The sequence below is a fragment of the Alnus glutinosa genome, chromosome 13 (genome assembly GCF_958979055.1).
Source record: "Alnus glutinosa chromosome 13, dhAlnGlut1.1, whole genome shotgun sequence".
NCBI classification, from domain to species: domain Eukaryota; kingdom Viridiplantae; phylum Streptophyta; class Magnoliopsida; order Fagales; family Betulaceae; genus Alnus; species Alnus glutinosa.
Window position 1 is genome coordinate 25,537,596 of NC_084898.1, and position 23,858 is coordinate 25,561,453.

Here is a 23,858-nt window from a genome sequence, read left to right on the forward strand (position 1 = left end):
TGAAAAATAGTACTATTTTATAGAAAACGATACTTACAGCACCATGCGGTAATTTTAAACTACCGTGTGGTGCCGGATTTCATAAGTGCAAATATAGTAATTGTTAGAGAGATCAAAGTGTATTTTTTTCCTTTTTTGTCTTCTTTTATTATTATTATGGAGAAAATGGTTATGTATAATGGTCAACGTAACAGATAGACAGGAAGGTGAAAACCAAAGCAGCGGTACTAGTTGGGCATCCGAAGCCAATTGGCCGAATAGGAGGCAGTGCATTAAAATCACATCTATTGCGCGAACAGAGTACGTACTGGTGATATATATATATATATTTATATATGTACTGGTGATATCTATATATAAATATATATATATTTATATATTTATATTTATATTCCCTTTTGTATATATATTTAATGCAGCAGATTGAATGAGTTAATACTAAAAAGAGTGGGAGCGTTATGCGTTACATTTATGCTGGTCGATAGCTTTTTGCCATCTGCGTACTCGTTTGGTTCGTCATCACCACCACGTGTTCTCTCTCAGACTACTATAATTCTATATGTATTTCTTTTTTTTCTTTTTTTTTGGTAATATCAATTATTATTTAAACCCGGCCGAAGCGCTCTAATTATTCATTCTCAAAAAAGCTTTCTTCTCACAAGCCAATTATGGAGCAAAAAGGTGAAAGAGATCATGTTAGCTTCGCACCAAAGGCTAATGGTGGAAAACAAGATGATCACACGGTGATTGAGGTTGACATGCAAGGGCTCCTCGAAGCAGGAGATCATCGACGTCAGAGACAACCGCCTTATTATGTGAACTCTCTCTCCTCTTGGGAGATGGAGACACTCACTGCTATGTGTGACACCTTCTTGCCGTCCGTTGATGTTTCCGACGTTACTACCGATGAAGCGATTGTCAAGTTCTTCTCCACTTCTGCTTCCATGGCTGGCACTCCAGAACGTGTATGAACACCACACCCATCTAGCTCCCTATTTTCTCCTCCTCCAAATTAATTTGTTCCAACATGATGCATGCATGCGTGCTGCAATTTCATCAAACATTTCTAATTAACTATTCTGTCTTCTTGTTTGTTGTTCTTTTCTTCAATGGCATGCATGGCCTGGATGATGATCGATGAACATGAATGAATATAGGTAGGGGGACTGATATGCCAGAGACTGAAACACCCAAAGAAATGGCTGCTGCGAGTGTCGTTATGGGTGCTATCGACATGGATTGGGAGCTTAGTATTATGCGGGAGAGGATGCCTGTCGAGCGAATTTCCATACGTTCAAAGATTTGCTCTGTTGTCGCGGCAGAGACGGGAAGAGATAGTGTTTTCATTGTCTCTCGGTTATTTCCATCTTCTAAGAATGTTCGTCAAGTCCTTGAAGCTTCTAATTCTCTATGTTTTCTTCACCCAGGTTAGACTACTTAATTTATTTTAGCATTTGATTATGATTTAATTATGACGGAGTTCGTCTATTTATTAATTATACATACATGCATGTTTAATTTCAATTGTGTATTTATTTCTTTCTAATCAATTATGAAAAGATAGAATAATAGACTCTTGATGTCACCCGCAACAATCTAATTAATGTAATGGTGATATTTTCCACTACATATTTTTCTATTATTATTATTATTAATTGGCCTAACCAAGCATGATTTAAACATTAAACCTACTTCCAACCATATTTTGACCCACTATCTATTTTATAATCTTGCAAATAATTAAATTATCTGAAAAATATTCAATCACCATAGATATTAAACTACTTTAATGATTAAGATGTATATGTTTTTTTAGCGGGTGCAGTTCTTAAATCATCACATATCCCAAAAATATTTACGTAATATTTTAATACTCTTTTTACGTATGTATAGGCTAAAACTTCTTCCTTAACAACAATAGCTCTTGTGCGATATCACAACAAAAAGACTCTTCAATTTGTTCATGTGTGTGTGTATATATATACACACACACACTTACTTTTATATATATATAAAAGTAAACAGCCAACATAATCAAAATTGATTAAAATTGACTATATTTTTATTTACAAAGTTTTCTCTTGTCTAACAAAATATATATGCTCAAAATCATATTTGCTTAATTATTGGTTGAAATAAAATTTGTCAAATAAATAATGTGTTAAAAACATAACTCAACTGCTTGCAATTAACATACATATAATTAGAAGTCCTTTCTCTTGAATATAGTATGACAATATTGACTAACGGCAAGGATGAACATTAATAAACAAAGATGGAAACAAAACGTACAGTACTATATTTTCATAATAAGAAATTGATCTTTCTCTTTGGCATTTGCTTATCATATCATACATAATGTTGACATTAAATATGAAATATTTCAATATCAAACCAAACATAAAATATACAAAAAATATAATATATTTTTCATATATTCTAACACGTAATATGTTTTTTTTTTTTTTTTTTTTTTCTGATTAGCATACCGTATGTACATAATTAAATCCAGGTCTGTTAACGTAACGTGGCTTAATATGGGCATTAAACCTTTTTTTATTGCATGAGTCAATATATTAAGCCTAGCTTTTAAATGAAAATAAAAATTTGCTATCTCATGATCAGTAGCTCTAATTAAAACTATATATTTAACCAAAAGTTCTAAAATTTGAAATACTAGTTTAATTTGTTTCATCTGAAACATGCACAACAGCAAAAATTACAACCTATATAAATTGATAAGTCTTTTTTCCTAGTAGCAAAAGTCTTTTCTGAACCAATATATATTGGTTACTTTAAGACGTCCAATATAGTGCAAGATATTAGTTATTTTGACTATTTTAAATATTTTAAAATTGTTTATTAATTCATCTTAATTTGCATCACAGCATAATACGATCGTGGTGTGAACCCATTTATCACATGATTAATGCACATGGCATGTTTTAAGTAGTAAACTAATGTTATTTTTAAATGTTTAGTATAAAAAATCACTTAAAATACGTACATCACATTAACTGATATAAAATAAATATGATAAAGAAACATAAAAATATATAGTAGCATTACTCTTACTCAGAACAACATCAATTGCATATTGCGAGATCAATTATATATATATATATATATATATATATATATATATATGGTTGGTTGTTTTATTTATTAATCTTTGAATACAAAGTAGTACGTAGAATGTGAGCGGTTTGTTCATTCTATTAATTGTATGACCACTGCATTTCATTTCTTTTAAAAATTAATTATTAGTTTTGTAAGACCCATCAAATCAAACGGTTAATTTGTAAAATTAAAGCTTGTAGGGCGATGTACAAACAGCATAAGGATTTGTACGAATTATTATATATTTTTATTTATAATACAAAATATTCAACGACTCATGAATTAATCATGAGTGTACGTTTTGAAAGATACAATTCATGATGATGGTCGGAAGCAGGGCGGAGCCAGCCTCCAAAGTTTAAGGGTCAAATTAAAAAAAAAAAAAAAAAAAAAAAAAAAAAAAAAAAAAAAAAAAAAGTTTTGAAGAGTTAAAATTAAAAAAAATAATAAAATTTAATGCAAAATTTTAATTTTTTTTTTTGAAAGAACCTTGGGGCTTGATGGCCCAAGGTGGCTCCACCCCTGGTCGGAAGAGTTCAAGTTTGACAAATCTCTATATATCGATCCTCTGCTACAGCATCTTGATAGACATTTAAATGCATGTGGTCCTTAGCTGCTTTTATATATATATATATATATATATATATATATATATATATATATATATATATATGTATGCAAATAGATCGAAGCTGCAAATAGATCGAAGCTGCAGCTACTTTGGGTTGGTATATTTCTTATCTGTCTTACCAACCCTAGCTAGCTGCACTCTAGATCTAGCACATACCAATATATATTAATTAATAAAGCAACAGAAACTTCATTGTTAATTATGATGTTATCACTTGAATAAATAAAGTAATTAATTAACCCCCAAATAAACCAACATGTATGTCTTTAATTAATTCTGCATAAAAAATTGTGCCAAATAAAAAGTTATCCGTTTGGTAAAAAAATTATTATTTTTTTAATCTTTTTTTCTCTTTTTTTAAAAAAAAGAAGCTAAAAACGGACTTTTAAAAAAAACTAAAATATAAAGCCTTTTCTAAAAACAAAATTCTGACTTTAAAATTTCTATTTTTCAACGTAAATTCAAATAGACTCTTTTTAAAGCTTTGAAAGCTCTTAGAGTTTGTCTGAGATTGCGTTAAAAAATAAACATTTTGTCTATATATATATAAAAAAATAAAAAGCTTCATTTTAAGCTTTTCTCAAAATCCAGTTTTAAGCTATTTAGAGCAAAATATATATATATATATATATATATATATATATATATATATATATATATATATATATGATATGAAAGAAGAAGAAAAAAGAAAAAGAAGTAAGAAAAAAGAAAAAGAAGTGATTTTTATTTTTTACTTTGCATAGATTTTTATGTACTAAAAGTACTTTTTAAACACCTTAACGCAATCTCAAATAGGGCTCTTAGGCCTATTAGTTTCGGTGTAAAATATTTTCTATCTTTCAGCTGAAAACATTTTTCTAAAAAAAAGTGACATTTTTTTATTATTATTAGTTGTTTGCAACCTTAAAAATGGTTCAAAAAACATTTTTTCGGCGTTTGGACAATATGGGCAAATAATTGTAACAGGGTCCTTATGGGGCCCACTTGCATGGGCATACATACATTCAAGCAGGTAGGCTCCATAAGGAACTCTCTCACAATTGCTTGCCTGTGAACGTGGGAGAGCGGCATAAAATAATTTATGCAAATGAGAAGTCTAGTACCATATGCATGCATGAAGGCATTAATAATAAGGTTAAGTACTCCTCTAGTCCCTGAATTTTGGAAACTTTATTTTTTAGTCCCTGAGTTTCAATTTGCATTACAGATGATACCTTAGTTTTGGGGAATGACCGAATAAGTACCTCGGTTAACTTCTCCATCCAAAAACTAACGGACCGCCACGTGTCAACCTAAAAATTAAAAATCTTTAAAAATGAATTAAAAAATAATAATATTAAAAAAAAATTTAAAAAAATTTAAAAAACAAAAAAAAAAAAACAAGGAGCCACCCCCTTGGCCGGTATGGGGTGGCCGAACCACCCTCCATGGGGTGGTTCGGCCACCCCCAAGGGCCAAAACCGATCTTGAATTTTTTTTATTTTTTTTTTATTTTTATTTGTCAAGGGGTGGCAGCCACCCCTTGTTTTTTTTTTTTTTTTTTTTTTTTGAAAAATTTTTTTAATATAATTTTTTTTAATTCATTTTTAAAAATTTTTAATTTTTAATTTTTTTTTTATATAGTGCCACGTGTCAACCTCTAAGGTTGACACAGGTTGACAAGTGGCAGTCTGTTAGTTTTTGAACGGAGAAGTTAACCGAGGTACTTATTCGGTCATTTCCCAAAACTGAGGTATCATCTGTGATGCAAATTAAAACTCAAGAACTAAAAAATAAAGTTTCTAAAACACAAGAACTAAAAAAGTGTTTAACCCTTAATAATATTTGTTAATGTTATGTTTTCACTTTGATCCTTTCAATTTTCTGATGCGAAAGTTATCATGCATGCATATGTTCAGGTCGATGAGAAGAATGACAACCTATCATGGAAAGCAATTGGTTACAGTGGACCTGACCTGGAGCACAAAATCCAATCTCAGCAGTTGAAGAAATTAAGACAAATTACTGGATATGGAGAATATGAACTTGAAGAAGATGGTGGCAAACAAGAGTTTTGTGGACCCCTTTACAGAGGCCTCATCAATCTAAAAATCCCGCGGGGCATGGCTTTCGATAAATTACGACGACTTGGATTTCCCATCTCAGTCATGTCTCGCAAAACCAATGTTCCTTCCACCATATCTTACCCTTCTTTACTTATCCAATGTGATGCAGTGGTGATTGGTTCTGGCTCCGGCGGCGGTGTTGTTGCCGGAGTTCTAGCAAAGGCCGGTTACAAAGTGCTTGTTTTGGAGAAAGGAAATTACTGCGCGAGGAACAATCTCTCACTTCTGGAAGGACAAACTTTGGATCAAATGTACCTATCTGGTGGTTTGCTGGCAACTGATGATATGGGAATGCTAGTACTTGCAGGCTCCACAGTTGGCGGAGGCTCTACAATTAACTGGTCAGCTTCAATTCGTACACCTGAACATGTAACTAAAGAATGGTGTGATCGCTATGAACTGGAACTGTTTGACAGTAAACTCTACAAAGAAGCCATGGATGTTGTCTGTGAAAAAATGGGAGTTCAATCCGAATTCCAAAACGAAGGATTCAACAACGCAGTCTTGAGGCGGGGGTGTCAAGAACTGGGTTATCCTGTGAGTAACATACCTCGAAATTCTGTGGCAGATCATTACTGCGGTTGGTGCGGTCTTGGCTGCAAGGATGGAAGAAAGAAAGGCACCTCCGAGACATGGCTTGTGGACTTGGTAATGTTAAATTATCGCTTATGTCAAATGTTTTAATCATTTAATCAATATCTTAACGCTCTCCATCTATTTGGCTTATGTCAAAAGCTTAAGCAATTAAAAAAATGATAAGTTTAATCATTTAATTAATACTTTAACAGGTAAATTCAGGCAATGGTGCGATTCTTCCCGATTGTGAGGCTATCAAAGTATTGAACAAGAGAAAGAAAGGAAGAGGCAGGAAGACAGCAACTGGGGTTGCTTTTGAGTTTGTGTATGAAGGAGTAAAAGAGATATGTGTGGTGGAGTCCAAGGTGACTGTCGTTGCATGTGGCGCCCTCAGCACGCCAGCATTGTTGAAAAGAAGTGGCTTGAAGAATGCCAACATTGGAAAGAACTTGCATCTCCATCCAGTGGCAATGTCGTGGGGCTACTTTCCCGACACACCTTTCACGAATGCTTGGCCGGAGGGAGAGAAGAAGAGCTATGAAGGAGGGATAATGACAGCAATGTCAACCGTTGTTGCAAATTTTGACGGGTCTGGATATGGTGCATTGATACAAACACCTTCATTGCACCCCGGCACGTTCTCGATGTTAATGCCATGGGTTTCCGGCATAGATATGAAAAACCGAATGTGCAGGTTTTCAAGGACCGCCCATATATTTGCATTGGGAAGGGATAGAGGTTCGGGAACGGTGCTTTCACAAAACTCAATCAGTTACCAAATGGAAGCTACCGACGAAGAGAATCTAAAGAGAGGGCTAGAGAAGGTGCTGAGGATATTGGCAGCAGCCGGAGCTGAAGAAATAGGAACCCATCACTCGGGAGGAAAGACGATAAACGTAAAGAAAGTAAGCTCGCATGAGTTCGAGAGGTTCGTGAAAGAGGAAAGCTCAAAGCCATTGAGGGGGCTTTCGACTCCGCTATGTTCAGCGCATCAGATGGGGAGCTGCCGGATGGGGGTCGATCCGAAGAAATCGGCGGTGAACCAGATGGGGGAAACATGGGAGGTGGAAGGGCTTTTTGTGGCGGATACGAGTGTGTTTCCGACAGCTTTAGGTGTGAATCCAATGGTCACCGTTCAGGCCATTGCTTATTGCACTGCACAGTCTGCTCTTGAAGTTCTTCGGAGGAAAAAGTGTAGATTGCGCTCAAACTAATTCTACTTTTATCTAATAAAAGCATTTTTATGTAATCTAATAAAAGCGACTCCGTTGGGCATAATTAATTGGGCTTGTTTGGCGAACACTCTATTTTTCCTTTTTCATTATAAAAAAATTCAAAATTTATTCCTACTTTTTGTCAATTCAATCACTTTTTATTACAATTTTTTCTTACTTTATGCAATTGTAGAAGCGTCTATTAGTGAAAGAGCTAGGGAAAATCTTTCCATGTCATATCAGAAGTTGGGAATCGAATCCTACTTTTTATTAATTTGGGGTTTACGAGTTTAAAAGAAAGGTATATATATTAATATCATATCCTTTGTTTTGTAAGCATTTGTCGCAAAAGTAGACAAAAGGAGGGGGGGGGGGGGGGGGGGGGGGGGGGTCATGAAGAGGATTATGCTTTGTTTTATAGGATACAAATTAAATTTTTGGTAACCACTCCCTAATAAGATAAGATGTCCAGACCAGAGTCTCTATTCCCGCTCAAGCCAAACAGGGGAATGAGATGCCGTCGGCGCCGGCACCCACCGCTTAATTCACCTACCCCACATGCCTTCCTAGGCATATATATATATCCATCCTCCTCCTATTCGGAAATAATAATTTTTAGTTTCAGCCAAACAAACCCTAATTAAAGCTAGGAAATTTCCATGAAGAAACTTAATTCAAAGCATTGGCATCCGGCAGAAATCAATGCCTTTGATTGTTCCTTTCTCTTTCTTCCTTCTCAGTAGAGTTGGGTTCCAAGACATGCATATTGACTCGAGTTCTTTCTTTCCAAGTCACTGCATGGTCCCACTGATTGTACGTGCCGACAGCCCATTCATTTTCTAATTCGTGCTTTCTACTTTGGAATTTTATCCTTTCTAAACCATGGAAAACGCAAATAACAGTAATAAAAATAATTAATATCCACACTCGATCTTCTTCATAACATAAAATAAAAACGAACGTCTCTTTCTTTTATTGTACCAAATATTGAAATAGATTGCCACTCACTCTCCATTGGTGAAGAAGTTGACCAGCTCCACTTCATGAATGTGTTTGATCCAAAGCTTCTCTTATAATCCAAGGTTGTCTGTGATCTGACTACAACTAGGGACGGTATTCGGTATCTCTCCTTCAAAGCAATTCATGAAAGACATCTTGGGAAGAAAATTCCAACTACCGCTGAGGAAGAAATCCGACGAAATTAAATCGGAGGACCAGGAATAATACAGCACATTTTTTTTTTCCTATCCCTTGAGTAAGCTCCAAGCCTTCTAATTTCCCTGTGTTCAAACTTCAATTTTCCTCCCGGCCGGGAAAGCACGCATACGTGCAGATCGACACCCATGGAGAAACACCAATATGGGTTCGCTCTATTTTTCTCTATCGTCGTCTCCCTTGGCGTTGTCTCCTTCCTGTCGTGTATAGCTGCTGAGCTAAAGAGAACAAAGGTATAGCCTTTAATATAACAAGTACTTATTAATTGGTTCGGTTTGTGAAGCACGTACGTACGTGTTTAGAGTAATCTATTTATATAAGAACTTGTTTCTTGTCTGGGTTTTGTTTTGTTTTGTAGAAGAAGGATCTCAAGTTGGATGGAAAACTGTGTTATTTGCCAGGAAGTCATGCATTTGGATTTGGAATTGCAGCATTGGTCAGTTTGCTTGTCGCTCAGATCATCGGCAATCTGATCATTTGCAGGAATTCTTATTCAGGAGAGAACAGAAACGACTGCAAGACTAGGTGGCCGAGGATTGCCGCAATCCTCCTGTTAATTTCATGGTAGGTGATCAATCTTTAATTGGCAATCCTTTGCGTTGCTTTGCAACCTCAACGCTCAAACTTTGCTATCGCATTAAAATTCTAGAGTTAATTACCTTTTCTTTCCCCAAATTACCACTCAATATTTACGCATTACCCTCATAAACTAAAACATATTATACTCAACTGTCTTAAACTACCATTTATTCTCTTTAATTAGAATAAGCATTTTTAGACAGAAAATCAAAAATACCTTCAAATAATTAGTAATACAAAAATTAAAAACTCAATAAAAATTTATTTTTTTAAAAAAAAATAAATAAATAACATGGGTGTTCGTCGAACTACCTCCAAATTAAAATTGTTTGGGAATGGCTCCAAAGATGACTCGACCACCCCCAAGTGGTTCGGCCACCACTTCCAATTCCAAAGTGGCTTTTTTTTCTTTTTCTTTTTTTTTTTACTTTTAAATTTTAAGGGTATTTAAGAAAATTTAGTTTCTAAACTTAGGATATTATAATCATTTCATGTTCTAACGATTTTGATTAAAAGTAATGCTAGATGCTACACTCTCATCCCCACCTCATCTCATTGGCCATCTCATTGGCGTGCCCATCAGCCTATTGAGATATGAGTGTAACATATAGCATTACTCTTTGCCTAATTGCGGGAGTTTTTTGCAACAAAAAAAATTAAAAAAGAATTAAATAAATAAAAATAAATAAATAAATAAATAAAAAAGTAGTTCGGGAAGGTTGAGTGTGATAGGTGAGAGTTTCACAAGGCAATGTATATATGGATGGCAGTTTAGTGGGGAAATGTAATTAAACCAAAATTCTATGAAAACGAATTAGACTAACCAAAATCGATATATATTTTAAAAACCCCGGCAACGACTTTGAAATGCCATTATCAAATCAGATTCACCATATACGACGGAATGATGTGTCGGATGTGGGTGCTGTGATTGGCCACAGGGTGGCTGCTGACAACATGGAAGACGTTACTTGGGAGGTCGGGGACAACACATGTTTAGAAAATTCTAAGAAGCACATGCACAGCTGTAGATTTTTCGGTTTCTTAATCCAATCTGAGATTCATCAGGGACATAGAAAAGTACTCAAATATTAAAATGATAACAGTAACATGGTCCTAGTATCAAATATTTAACTAGTTGTAAATTAATCCATTTTGCAGGATGAGCTTTGGAATTGCAGTTATGTTAATGGGCGGAGCCATGAGTATGAGTAGAAGGCAGCCCTATGGGAAGGGATGGTTGGGCGGCGAATGCTACCTAGTCAAAGATGGGACGTATATTGGTTCGGCAATACTAGTCCTGGTCACAATAGGTTCGAGTCTGGGCTCAGCCGTTATAACAAAAAGAAAAGGCCAGGCTGATAAGGGCCAAAAGGTACATTCACAAGTAGCATGACAAGACAGAGATAATGGGGAATTATATCCATTATCTGAAAAAACAGAGGCTGATCTCTCCAGACTCCAGAGTCCAGGCCAACCGAGGAAAGAGGTTGGGAGAAGCAGCGGAGAACGCAACACTTTTTATCTTTTTCATTTCCTACTGGGGAACAAGGGCCAATGACCCACTGCCCAAGTGCCTTTTTGGCTTCCCTATCCATTGTCAGAAGAAATTATTTTCAACAAAAATGAAACACTTCTTTTGAGAATTTTCAACACAGGTTAGTTATTGACATGGACGGATCCTCCACGATGGAACCCACTAACACAGTATTAATTCTACTCGGAAACAAATAATTTCCAACGTATATTTTCACTCCAAGTTAGTATTTGAAATGGATAGAACCAATCAACAACAAATAATTCGAATCGCATAATTACATATGTGATAAGGAAATAATTTATATATCTATCAGTTAGGTAAGCAAATAAGTTCGACGACAAGTCTAGAAACTGAAACAACAGGAGTCAACAATCACACGTCACATGGGAAAACATTCAATTATCTTCAACGAATCTATTCATATTTTGAGCTAGTCAATCATCTCCAGTAATTCTAACCTTAAAGGTGTGTTTCATAGTCACATAGCAAGAGAAATTGTTTACCCAGTTTGAGAAGAAGAGACACAATTGAGAAATGGCCAAGAAAGGTCCAACAAAACCAACCAACTCACCCACGTTTTAAAGGCACAGGCAGACTGTCATAAAGATGACCTCTAATGTCAAACTTGCTACCAACCTGGGCTCCACTAATACGGACCATTATGATTGAAAAACAACCTGTTTGTTGCTTATAGACGGAACCCGTATGGAACAGATCATTAAATCGAATCTGCTTTTGAGACGCAAGAAGTTAAAGCTTCCTTCATTAAAAAAAAAAGGGGGGGGGGGGGGGTTGCAGTTTTACTAAGCAGTCTAAGCATGTCACAGATAAGCCCCTCTACTCGAAGGATAGTGTAAGGTTTCCAAAGGGAAAACCTCCTAACAGAAGTCCAAAATAATTGGGAAAGTATTTGATCTGACTAGGCACTCCAGACATTACTCAACTTTGATCTGAAAACTGCTACAAGGTAACTCCGTCTGTCCACTAGAAGACTAGAATGCATTATTAGATAAGATGGCGGCACCATGAGAAATAGGTTAGAACTTCGCCATGTCATAAAACCGGGGGAGACAGGAATAAAAAAAATAAAAATTAAAAAAAATGAAAGTTGTACTTCAAAGGAAAAATCAATTCAAATTGCTTAAGCACATGCTCATGACTTCAATTCCATCAAGCATTCTGACACCATATGTTGAAATCTTCCTAAAGCAGAAAACAGTGTTTTGCCTGTGTTACTGTGCATAGTCAATTGTTTGTTTCAAAAGAAAAAGGAGAGAGAAAGAGAGAGAACAGGAATGTGTACATGAAAGATCGACAGTCATGTTCACACAAAACAGATGAGCAATGCTATCATGATTTTTTTTTATTTTTTATTTTCAATTCATTTGGCTACAAGCACTAAAATGTGTGCTAGATTAATCCGGAAAACAATTTAGAAAAAGAAAAAACAAACCAACAACAACAACGGTGCAGAACAAAGTACAAGAAAAAAAAAAACTTAAGCCGTTCCAGAATATGATTTTCTGTAATTACCAATTTGTTTGTTTGTATACTTCTTGTGTACTTGGTTGCACCCCTTGACGCTTTCTAATAAGATATCACTTTAAAAAAAAAATTACCAATTTGTTTGTTGATGACACTGCTTAAAAAAGGCAAATGTAAAAGGCCAGGTCATGGGCAAAAAAATAACATGAACCTGCCATAATTGGTAATTCTGATAGTTCCTACCAAGCATCTCAAGATGAAAACACCAAGATAAGATGTCAACATCATTTACCTTGAGATTCATTGCTCATAAAGCCAAAGGTCAAAAAGGAGGTAAATTTGTCAATGAGGTAAAAAAGACAAAGTAGAACCATGATATACAGAAGAAACCATGGTTGCCTGAAGATACTGAGATTCAGATAGAATTAGAAAGGCGTGTTCCCACCACGCCCCCTTCCACCATAGCCATGTCCCCTTTCAAAGTTATATGATGCCCAGTAATTACCACGTCCAGCAGCATATCCACCATAACGTACATCGGGTCTCTGTTGGAAATTGCCAAATGTCTGCAAAAGTAAAAGAGAAACAAAAATTTGCTGACATCCAATGAATATACTTTTACTTCTTGGCACGAGTTTGTCTCATGATTTTACTTCTCAAATATCAAAATAACACAAACAAGTTGGCAAACCTCAGTATCCAGCTTAATTCGCTCAGAGAACCTGTTCTGTCCATTCCTAGCTCCACGATTGAGCGAATTACATGAAATTGTGTCAAAGAACTCATCCTTATTATATGCAGACTGCATGGAGAAGAAATAAAAGGTGTTTAAGTACTAAAAATACTATGCACTAGACAATGATAGCCACACATCACTTCAGTTGTCTTGTTTGTGTCAAAGAAGAAAAAAAAAAAAAAAGACATATCAAAAATAGTTGCAAGTCTTACGTTAGGATTAGGTATCAAGCCATGACCCTCTCTGTTCCCCAAGATCTGACCACTTGCATAGTCCTGTATTCCCTCTGTTTTATCCTTCGTCTTTCCAAGATAACCCCATACTTCATCCTTTTTGAACTTCTCATTCATGGCTATAAAATTGAATTCTTCGGTGAATTGCACATCTGAGTACTGAGACTGCAAAAAATAAAAAAGATAACAGATAAAAATTCACTCACATTTAGACCATTAATAAGACGCTAGCTATATTGGCAAATGGACTACACATAGTAACCAAATCTCAAAAAAATTAAAAAATAAAATAAAATAAAAAAAACAACAACAACAACATCAAGTATTTCATATGTAGTATATAAAAGGCAAAAGAATGGTCTCCAATGAAAGCGAACTGTATAAAACTGTTCAAATACACAGGCTTCCATAGAGACATATCACACCCTAAGCAAGTTGACAGATCTACTTTCAAAACAAAGAAAATGCTAAAATGAAAATGGACTTCATAAATATACCCCAAGTACACAGAACTCATGTACCCAAACACGCATGCCAACCAAAGGAATCACGTGGGCAGACCCATTTTCATGCACAAAGAAGGGCATGAATCAACATGAAAGCTTTCAAAAACACAGGCTCCATAGAGACATGCATCACACCGAAAGCAAGTTGACAGATCTGCTTTCAAAATAAAGAAAATGCTACAGTGAAAATGGACTTCATAAATATACCCAAGTACACAGAACTCATGTACCCAAACACGCATGCCAACCAAAGGAATCAAGTGGGCAGAACTATTTTCATGCACAAAGGGCATGAATCAACATGAAAGCCAACAGCAAGATAGAATGATTGAGAGATCACAGTGACCAGATACATGCATAAGAGGTAGAGACATGGCACTCCACTTTGGTACCAAAAGAGTACCCTCATATCTTTTTTGATAAGTAAACAGGTGGGCCAGTGAGGATCCAGTTATGCCGGGTCAGAGTCCCATCACAATATTACCCCCACTTGGGTTAGAAGCTAGCGTTACTTAGCCCGGCGAGTACCCTCATATCCCACACCATTGAAAAACAAACGAGATAAATAATATACGTACTTTGCGTGCACATGAATACCAACAACTGAACAGCCTGACTACCAACAATGAATATGTTTGTTGACACACAAACATGCATACATACATACATACATACATACATACATACATACATACATACATACATACCCATGTACCTATTTCTAAGACATATTTGAAACATATATCTTTATCATAATTCCAATGACTCCTAATCAAGCATTTATTTCAAAAATATTGCTACAGAGATATGGGAAGCTCTTTTTTTCTGTACTCCACATGCTTCCTACCCATTTGATATCATAAACCATCCAAAATCAGTTTGCTAGTATGGTTACAGGCCCTTGAGATGAGGAAGAGCAAGAGTTGTCTTCAAATGAGAGTTTTAATGAACTTAAGGCAGAAATAAAATATATTGCTCATTTGGAAGAGATCAGTTGAAGGCAGAAATCCAGATATTTGTGGGTTAAGGAGCAGACAATAATACTAAAATTTTCCCTAGGCTTGCAATTTCACATAGGAGACTAATTTTGTTCACAAGTCTCACTTTTAATGGTGTACCATTGACCAAAAAGGAGGTTAAAGAAGGAATGGTACAATTTTACGAAGGATTTATATTGTGAACCAGAATTTCTCTTTTAATGGTGTGAGACAAATTGGGTACTACTTATCCCAACCCCATAATTAATGAATGAAGCTTTTCATGTTCCATTTCCTTTTTTTTATCTCCTGGTAAATTTAAGTCTTAGTGGCTAATTTCCTTTGAAGATGTTCATTTTCCTATTCCATCCACTCGAAGAAAACCGCTTAAAATTGAAATACTATCAAAAAGGAGCACAAGAACCCAAGAAAAATTAGATTCAAGCATTATGAATAGTAACAACACTTCTGCAAAGCCTTTCAGATAACAAGAAAGCACCCAAAAATTGTTATGCATCATATTTCCCCACCATATTATATGAAACAGATCACTATTAAAAGGTATCAAATGCAAAGCTAAAAGAAAGTCTGCTAAAAGTAGAAAGAAAATTGCAAGTTTGCTACAAGTAGAATGACAATTATAAGTTGCATGCCCAGCCAAAAGCAAAAAAGAGAGAGCCTAACCTGTTGTGAAGAATTCGGCAATGGTAAAAGAGGTGCTTGAGATACTGGCATAGAAATTAATGGTGAAGATCTAGATGATGCCGGTGTTGGAGCACTTAAATCACTCTTATCAGGGTACAATTTCTGTGTGGAAGAATGCGGACGTGGTCTAGACTGAGCTAATTGATCAGGAGATACCAAAGATGGAGATGGTGTTAGCAAGGGGCCTAAAGAATCCACAAATGGAGAGGTAGGATAAGGCATGTGCTGGACAGGAACCAATCTTGGGTCAGAAACAGCTTTACCAACAATTTGAGCTTCACTGGCCTTTATGTCTATGCAGGATGAAGGAAACGAAGATAGATTTGATCCATTAGCAGTCACAGATGCAGAATGCGGTAAAGATGACTTTATGGACAAAGAGGATGGCATATCAAGAGAAACTGGACTAAGTGAGGCTGACAAATTTGGATGTACAGATGCAGAAGCAATAGATGAAGATACAGGAGTACCAAATTCTGATGTATTCAGCAGGCAGGGGGTTGTAGATACTTGAATTTCAGGAGCCTGCAACCGACGAGGCATTGTCAGGGGAAATGATTCAGATGATGGGGATTGAAAAGGTATAGGTTGCTGTGAAGCATGAGATACACTGACTGATGTTCCATCATGCCCTTGCCAAGACAATGGCGTAGAAGAAGATAGGCCTTGTGTAGCCAGTACGTGATCCAATTGGCCCACCTGGGTTACAGATTGATATGAAGGCAGCGCACCAGGATAGGCCCTACTTTTCAAAGCAGGGGTATCTTGCCATTGAGTTGACACTGTCAAAGTTTTACCACCATTTGAAGCAAATGAAGAATTTGAATGCATCCCAGTATAGTGTGACTGCAAAGATAAAGCAAATCAAATATGTAGGTGAACTTGATTCTCCTTAAAGACGCTTCAAAATTTGAATTCCTTAATCTCCTAGAATGTCAGTACCTGGATGATAGCAGGATCATTGTGAATCTGCTCTGCTTGGGCAGCTGGGGAGGACTTAACTTGCAAGTCCTGAATAGTATATGTTCATAAGGGTTGACACATGTAAAATAGAAACCAGAAAATTTAACAAGCCCACAATTTTAGAAGACTACTTGCAGGAAAAAAAATCATAACAGAATTAACCACAAGGAGCGATTTGTTTGGTTAATTCCGTTAAGAGGAAAAAAATTCAAGCCGAGTTTGAACAAATTCTTGGTTCGAGCTCCAGACCATATAAAATTTTGTCGAGCCGAGTTCGAACAGCCAAAACTCGGCTTGTCTTTGCTTGATTACAGCCCTAACTATAGCTTCCAATTACTCAAAAAAAAAATGATATTGATAGTTCTAAGAATCAAGAGAAAAGAAGGCATACTGAGAACAGATAATAAGTTACTCTCACGTACTTTAATGTCATTTCCTCGGAAAAGAATGTACTCATACACCTTATCACCTGGCGGAATTTGAGGGCCATCTTTCTTTCGCCCCTCTGTTCCATAAGACCTAACTGCAAGATCACAGAAGGAAGGCTGAAATGCGTAGATTTCCAAGAAAAAAAAGCAATAGGCTAATAGGAACTTTTATCTAAACAGAGCAATGTATTCAATATCATGCTACAAACTATAGCCTAAGGAATACAAGCAAATTTGTGCATATCATATTAAAATATAACAGCATCAATATGGAGAACGAGTACTAACACATAGTGTCTTGTTTGTTATTCTTATCCATGAATGTAAAATACCGTACTGCAGTTTATATTAACCCCACAATAAGTGTCTTACTTTCTAGTTTTTATTTAAGTCAAAACTTCAAGTATTTCACTTGCCATTTTTATCTTCATTTTATAGATTTTGATAAGTATAATATACATTACCAAGAATGAGAGGATAACCTCGATTATACAGGTTGTATACAAGACATTATCCAAAAATAAATAAAAAATCACAATCTGAAGTGTCAAAAACCAAGAAAATCATTAGAAAAAAAAAAAAAAAAGGTAGGAAAAGGAAGACTAATCAAAGTAGTCGTCTGATCAAATAACAAACATATGAACAAAGGCTTTGGCTTTATAACTTACTATATGCAGCACTTCCAGCAATTCCAGTGACCACTAAATCATAATGAAATCATCCTAAGTTCTCCATATTCCAAACTAAATTAAATTTCAATCGACCAATGAGCTTGCAATATTATAGCAATATTTTTAAACCAGCAGAAACATCCATCACATAGAAATGAGCAAAAACATAGGATCTCCGCATCATCAATACCTCAAATTAGACCCTTGACAGATGTAAATAAACAAATACGCGCGCGCACATATTATGCCTAATATGGTTCTCTGCATCACCAAAACCATAAAACTAAACCTAGACAAAAGCAAGGGTTCTCATTTCTCAGGACAACGCAGAAACTATTACATGATAGATGAAGATTGCGAAATTATTTGAACAAATATAGAATTAAGAAATTAAAAACAAGAGGCACTAAATATTTAAAACTAAATCAAATTCTCGCACAAAATATAACCAAAATTAAAGAATATAAATATGTGACATGCACATACATATTGTATATATTATTTATATGCGTACAGGTACGTGAAGTATATGGATTATGGATAGGGCATAAATACCATTGTTGAGGCCAATAGTGGAATCCTGGACGTTGAGGTAGCAGAGGACGCCCTCGTAGCGAATCTCGGACTTGGAAATGAGGCTTATGCAGCTCCCTATGTAAGATTCCGCGGCATTCGAAGAAGAAGAAAAAGGAGAAGATTTTGCCCCAGACTCACTCGCCATTTTAGTCACGATCACCACGAAAAGAGAAAACCGACGAGAAAGTGAAAGAAAATGAAGGAAAAACCCTCCCAGAATCAGTTGCTCATTTTTAAGATTAGGGTTCTCGCTCTGTCTCCCTCTCTCAAAAATGGTTTTTGTTCGTTTGTGTTCGCCTTTGCGTTTTTTTTTTTAATATTCTTTCCTCCCACCAAGAAAAGCTTGGATAACAAGGCACTATATATTGATGCCAGATGGGCCCGTTAAAAGGCCCACATAGGCTTTAGAGCAACGAAATTACTAAGTTGGATCATGTGATAATCTTTTTCTTTTTCTTTTTCTTTTTTCTTTAATGAGTTAAATTCACTGGGTGTTTGAGTAGTTTATTTTCTTCTCTTATATCATTATATGGAGTAAATATCAAAAAATTTATACTTTTCCAACTATCCATATTAATGTTTAATCACTGATACGTAATATTGTTTAGTTTATTAATTAACTAATTATTTTATCCAGGGACTTATAAAAATAATATTTGTTATTAATTTTAATTATAAGAATAATTTATAGAAAATAACATTCACCTAAGACTGATAAGATCTTGATAGGATTTGTATTCATACAGTATAACCAAACTCGAATAGAATTTTATTTATTTTAAGTGAATTAGAGAATAACAATTTTATGGTCCTTCTTCTGGGTCCTAGGACATGAAAATATCAACAAATGTCAAGGGGTAACACAAAATAAATATTCTGCAAGTAATAATAAATTCAGGAACATTTATCTATCGCAAAGTGATTCTCCTACAACTCCTCACACACAACCTCTTTCATACTGTGTGAGACTCATACATGTAGGTTCCACACAATATGAAAGAGAGTTGTACGGGAATTATTTTTCTTTATCGATCTTATCGTGTGGAAGAAGACTCTAATACGGAGTAATGGGTTTGGTATTCTCTCCCTCTGGTAAAACCATTGAGACCAATTCACCCACCCCTGCAAAAGGATTGAAAAATTAAACAAACAAATAAACCAAGCCGTTTTGCTCATTTATGCTTAAGTGAGATAATTAGAGGACCAAATGGTAAAAACAAAATTTAAAAAAAAAAAAAAAAAAAAAAAAAGGAAGAAGAAAAAAAGAAGAAGAAAAAGAAAGAGGCAAATGGTCTGTTTGTTATGCTTGTAAATGCTTTTTAGATGCCGAATCACGATTTTAAAGGTCGGACTACAATTTTATCAAACACTTAATTATGCTTTTAAAAATCGTATTTTTATTAACTACGTTTTGAAATTATTATTTTTTCAAACCGCACATTTTTAAGCCTTTAAACCAAAAGGACTCAAAATATGGAATAAAAACACTTTACTACATAAGCCAAGTGATATATAGAAGGTGGCTTAGAATAAATTAACACAAGCATTTTTTCCAAATATAATTGTTCAAATTATATTTTATTGATCAATAGTGGTGATTATGTTATCAAGTCATTTAAAATTTTAAATAAAGTAACACTATATACACTATTAAATGTAATAAAACAAAATCTTGACCGTAAGATAAATCTTCTCACGCGCTTAAATTGAGAGAATTCTATTCCGTCTTTGCCATACTTCACTATACTTATGCTAAAGTCACGCCAATATTATAATTACAAATAAAATGAAACAAAAATTATCTACTTTCTGAATACTTAATTTAAATGTACATTATGTGGGATGATTATGTAACTAATTACAAAATTATTACCTGCATTTGTGAGAAAGGTGAAGATAAAGACTATGGTAAAGAAATACAAAGATATAAAAGACTTAGGCTCATTTGGTTTGCGGAATAGACCCCATGAATGGAATAACTATTCCTATGGAATAGTCATTCTTATGTTTGGTATGGGTCTATTCCTTAGAATACCTATTCCCATTGGAATACTCATTCCCTTACGAAAAGGAATACCTATTCCTCTAAAAAATTAGAGGAATAATTATTCCAATGGGAATAGACTAGATTTTCCAAAAAAACACAATTAATTATTTTTTATTCTCTTTCAGTTTCTTTTTTTTTCAAAAAAAAAAAAAAAGAAGGGTGAAAAATCGAAACCCCACCCCCTTAACAGTGGCTGGCCGGCCACCCCCAGAGTCACTCGGGGGTGGCCTGCCTGGCCACCCCAGGCGACCACTCCGGGGGTGGCCGCAGCCACCCCCTGAATATTTTATGGGTGGCCGACCACCAATTGTGGTGGTCGGCCACCCTATAATTATCAATTTTTTATTTTATTTTATAATTTAAGTTTTTATTTTTATTATTTATTATTTTTAAAATTTATATAATGTGGGGTTTTTTTAGTAATTTTAATTGTATTCCAATTAATGTATATTAATTGTTACCAAATTAAAGATTAAGAATAATCATTCAATTCCATCAGCTTCTATTTCTAGGAATAACTATTCATTTTCCTAATTGAATAATCATTCCGCAACCCAAACGAGGCCTTAGCCATGTTTTTCTTGCTTATTCATGTAGAAATGGAAACTGAGAAGTCTTTATAGCAACAATGCACCCGTTCATGCTTCTTCTTCTTCTTCTTCTTTTTCTTTTTTTTTTTGGTTAAATCTTTTTCTTTTGATTGATTCATCCTAACATTAGGAGTAATTGGACCGATACAATCTATTGAATCCTTAGCCAATGGATAAGAGGTGTAAACTCTTTTAGAAATAATTTTGGATGGTGCACAAAGTTCTTATTGAAATAAAATAATATCAATCTGAAAATTAACAATTAAATAAATAATCGTTAAACAAATAATTAGTTGAAAAGTTATTGTTGATACTAGACCATATTGATTCGAAATAATAATAACAATAAAATAAATATTGTACAAGATATTAAACTTAAATTAAGGAAAGATCTCACAATGCTATAGAATCACGCAAGAAAATCGTTGTCCTTAAAGATTGATTCGTGCCTCCCAAAATGTATAATTCGGTGTGATCGGATCTCTTGACACGCAATTTAAAATTAGGAGTAATTCGACCGATACAATCTGTTGAATCCTTAGCCAATGGATAGGAGTAAACTCTTCGTTAATTTATAAGCCATTCGCGTTGCCAATTATGAAACTAATTTATTTTATTTTTCCTTTGTTTTATTTTTCCTTTGTCCCTTTTTTGAAACCAAGTGTCGGTTTAGTAAAATTTTATATCACTCATTTTACTTCTCAAACGCTAAAAACTCTCATCAAATACTAGTTAAACAAATAAATTTTAGGTTGTCTTTATTACTAGTACATTTTTTAAAACAAATTACAAAACTCTTATAAAAATTACATATTTTTCAAAACAATAACTTTATATTGCTAAAATATTATTATTTAAAAAATAATAATAATTTAAAAAAAGACCTTGGGGGTGTTGTTTTTGCCACATAATGGAGGCAGCCACTTCATCTGCGGCCACCACAAGGGCCGACAAATCACACCATGGAGGCATTGCCGCCACTGTGGTGGTACCACTATTTTCATTTTTCTTTTATTTTATAAAAATATTTCTCAATTTTTATGTTTATAAAACACTCTTTCACAAATTTTATCAAACCACTTTTCAAATTTTCTCAAAATGTGGCTTCTCCCAAATCAGTTCTCAAATTTAACATTTTTCAAAACTCAAAATTCAAAGTACTTCTCAAAATTTTACCAAATCGACCCTAAGGGGTATGTTAGTAAACGGTTTATAGTGAAATTTTTGTTTGAATACTGATAAAAAGTGATTGATGTGATATAAAGTAAAAATAAGTTTTAAATTTTTTTGAAAGGAAAAATTAAATAAGTTATGTATTTTAGTGGGTTTTTTGTTTGATTACTAAAAGCATTCACAATGGGTTCTCTCAAATTTTTCTAAATTTGATTCTAAAAATATACTTTGGTTGATTTAACTAGTCACTTTTTAAATATATTAAATAACAAACTCTTTAAATGTTTGTATACTTTAAATAAATCCTATTTTTTATTGACAGAGTTAACTACTAAAAACATTAAATTAAAGTCAAGCCAAACCTTTTGAAGTATTTAATGCAAAAAATAATATTGAAAAAACTTTAACATTTACTTTTTAGCTCTTTAGATTTAAGAGCATTCACAACGAGCTCTTCAAATTTTCTCTAAATTTAACTATAAAAAACTACTAAAAGCTAGCCACTTTTCAAATCCATTAAATATCAAACTATCTAAATATTTATTTACTTTAACTAAATATTATATTTTATTACTGAAACTAACTACCATAATTTAATTTATCTTCCAAACTACAATTTTAATTCAAATCGTTGCTGTGCGTAGGGATTAAATAATATTAAGAAAAAAAGTGAACTTTTGCCTTTCGAGCTATTTACGTTTAAAGAGGAATTCTGACGAATGTTAAACATAACACTGGCTAAAGAGTATATTATATGATTTTTTTTTGGGGTCAAATTTTAGAGTAAAACCAGATGTAGAGAGCCCATTAGGAATGCTTAAAGAGATATTATGAAATATGTTTAATTTAACTTTTTGATAACGAGTTTGTTAAATGGTAGTTTTTGTGTGTTTTATTAAAAATTTAAAGAAAAACAAAATCCAAAGAGCTCATTGTGAGTACTATAATAAAAAAGAAATATTATGAAATATGTTTAATTTAACTTTTGATAACGAGTTTGTTAAATGGTAGTTTTTGTATGTTTTATTAAAAATTTAAAGAAAAATCAAATTTAAAGAGCTCATTATAAGTACTATAATAAAAAGTGATTGATGTGATATAAAAAATATAAATGTTTTGAAGTATAATTTTTTAGAAAACAAATTTGGGTTGTTTACCAAACGATGCTTAATCTCTTCACCAGGAATGCCACAATTTTCAAAATTTATCTCTAAAGTTTGCTTACAAAATAATGTATTACAATCTTATGAGATAGTGACACATGTTTCAAAATAATAAATTAGATAAAATTATGATACAAATTTTGGAGAGATTTTTTTATAAGTGTTATAACTATCCTTTCACATTATCTTATTCTTCGGCCGTCCTTTTGATATGCGACACCAAACTACCAAACAGACATCAAGCATTAGAGCATCCCCGATAAATTATTTAATTTAAATTTTTCACCAAAGTTTACACGGTACCCTAAAAAAGTACAATTTATCAATCTCTCTATCATTTATTCAAATTTGCTATCGGTAGATTCCCACTCTGAATTTGGCTGATAATTTGATTTCAATGAAACATCTTTCCGCATTCACTTTCCCTCACTTTCCTCTCATCTCCTCATTTTTCCTATTTCTCTCTCTCTCTCTCTCTATTTGTGCATGCATAGAAGCTCATTAAGGTTCATACCCACACCATGAATTCCAAAAAAAAAAAAGGTCTTATTTCTTCTTCTTCTTTTTTTTTTTTTTTTTTTTTTTTTTTCATCTCTTTTTGGAGTTCTGGCTGTTCTTGATT

General features: G+C 34.0%; 3 protein-coding genes across 3 annotated transcripts; 2 read left to right on the forward strand and 1 right to left on the reverse strand.

The window, feature by feature from the left end:
• The first annotated feature begins 653 nt into the window (after nt 1-653).
• On the forward strand, nt 654-7,694 carry LOC133854713 (long-chain-alcohol oxidase FAO4A). The gene is made up of 4 exons (XM_062290968.1): nt 654-965; nt 1,158-1,427; nt 5,653-6,507; nt 6,648-7,694. The coding sequence occupies exons 1-4, from the start codon at nt 669-671 to the stop codon at nt 7,647-7,649; spliced, it is 2,424 nt and encodes an 807-aa protein (XP_062146952.1). The 5' UTR covers nt 654-668; the 3' UTR covers nt 7,650-7,694.
• Nucleotides 7,695-8,642: 948 nt separating this feature from the next.
• Nucleotides 8,643-11,100, forward strand: LOC133854794 (protein MODIFYING WALL LIGNIN-2-like). Its single transcript, XM_062291067.1, has 3 exons — nt 8,643-9,097; nt 9,223-9,428; nt 10,605-11,100. Exons 1-3 carry the CDS (start codon nt 8,993-8,995, stop codon nt 10,837-10,839), a joined length of 546 nt encoding a protein of 181 aa, XP_062147051.1. The 5' UTR covers nt 8,643-8,992; the 3' UTR covers nt 10,840-11,100.
• Nucleotides 11,101-12,567: 1,467 nt separating this feature from the next.
• On the reverse strand, nt 12,568-18,609 carry LOC133854856 (decapping 5-like protein). Its single transcript, XM_062291126.1, has 7 exons — nt 18,243-18,609; nt 17,011-17,111; nt 16,568-16,636; nt 15,605-16,471; nt 13,417-13,602; nt 13,160-13,270; nt 12,568-13,034 (listed from the first exon to the last, which is right to left on the reverse strand). The coding sequence occupies exons 1-7, from the start codon at nt 18,406-18,408 to the stop codon at nt 12,894-12,896; spliced, it is 1,641 nt and encodes a 546-aa protein (XP_062147110.1). The 5' UTR covers nt 18,409-18,609; the 3' UTR covers nt 12,568-12,893.
• Between the last annotated feature and the right edge of the window lie 5,249 nt (nt 18,610-23,858).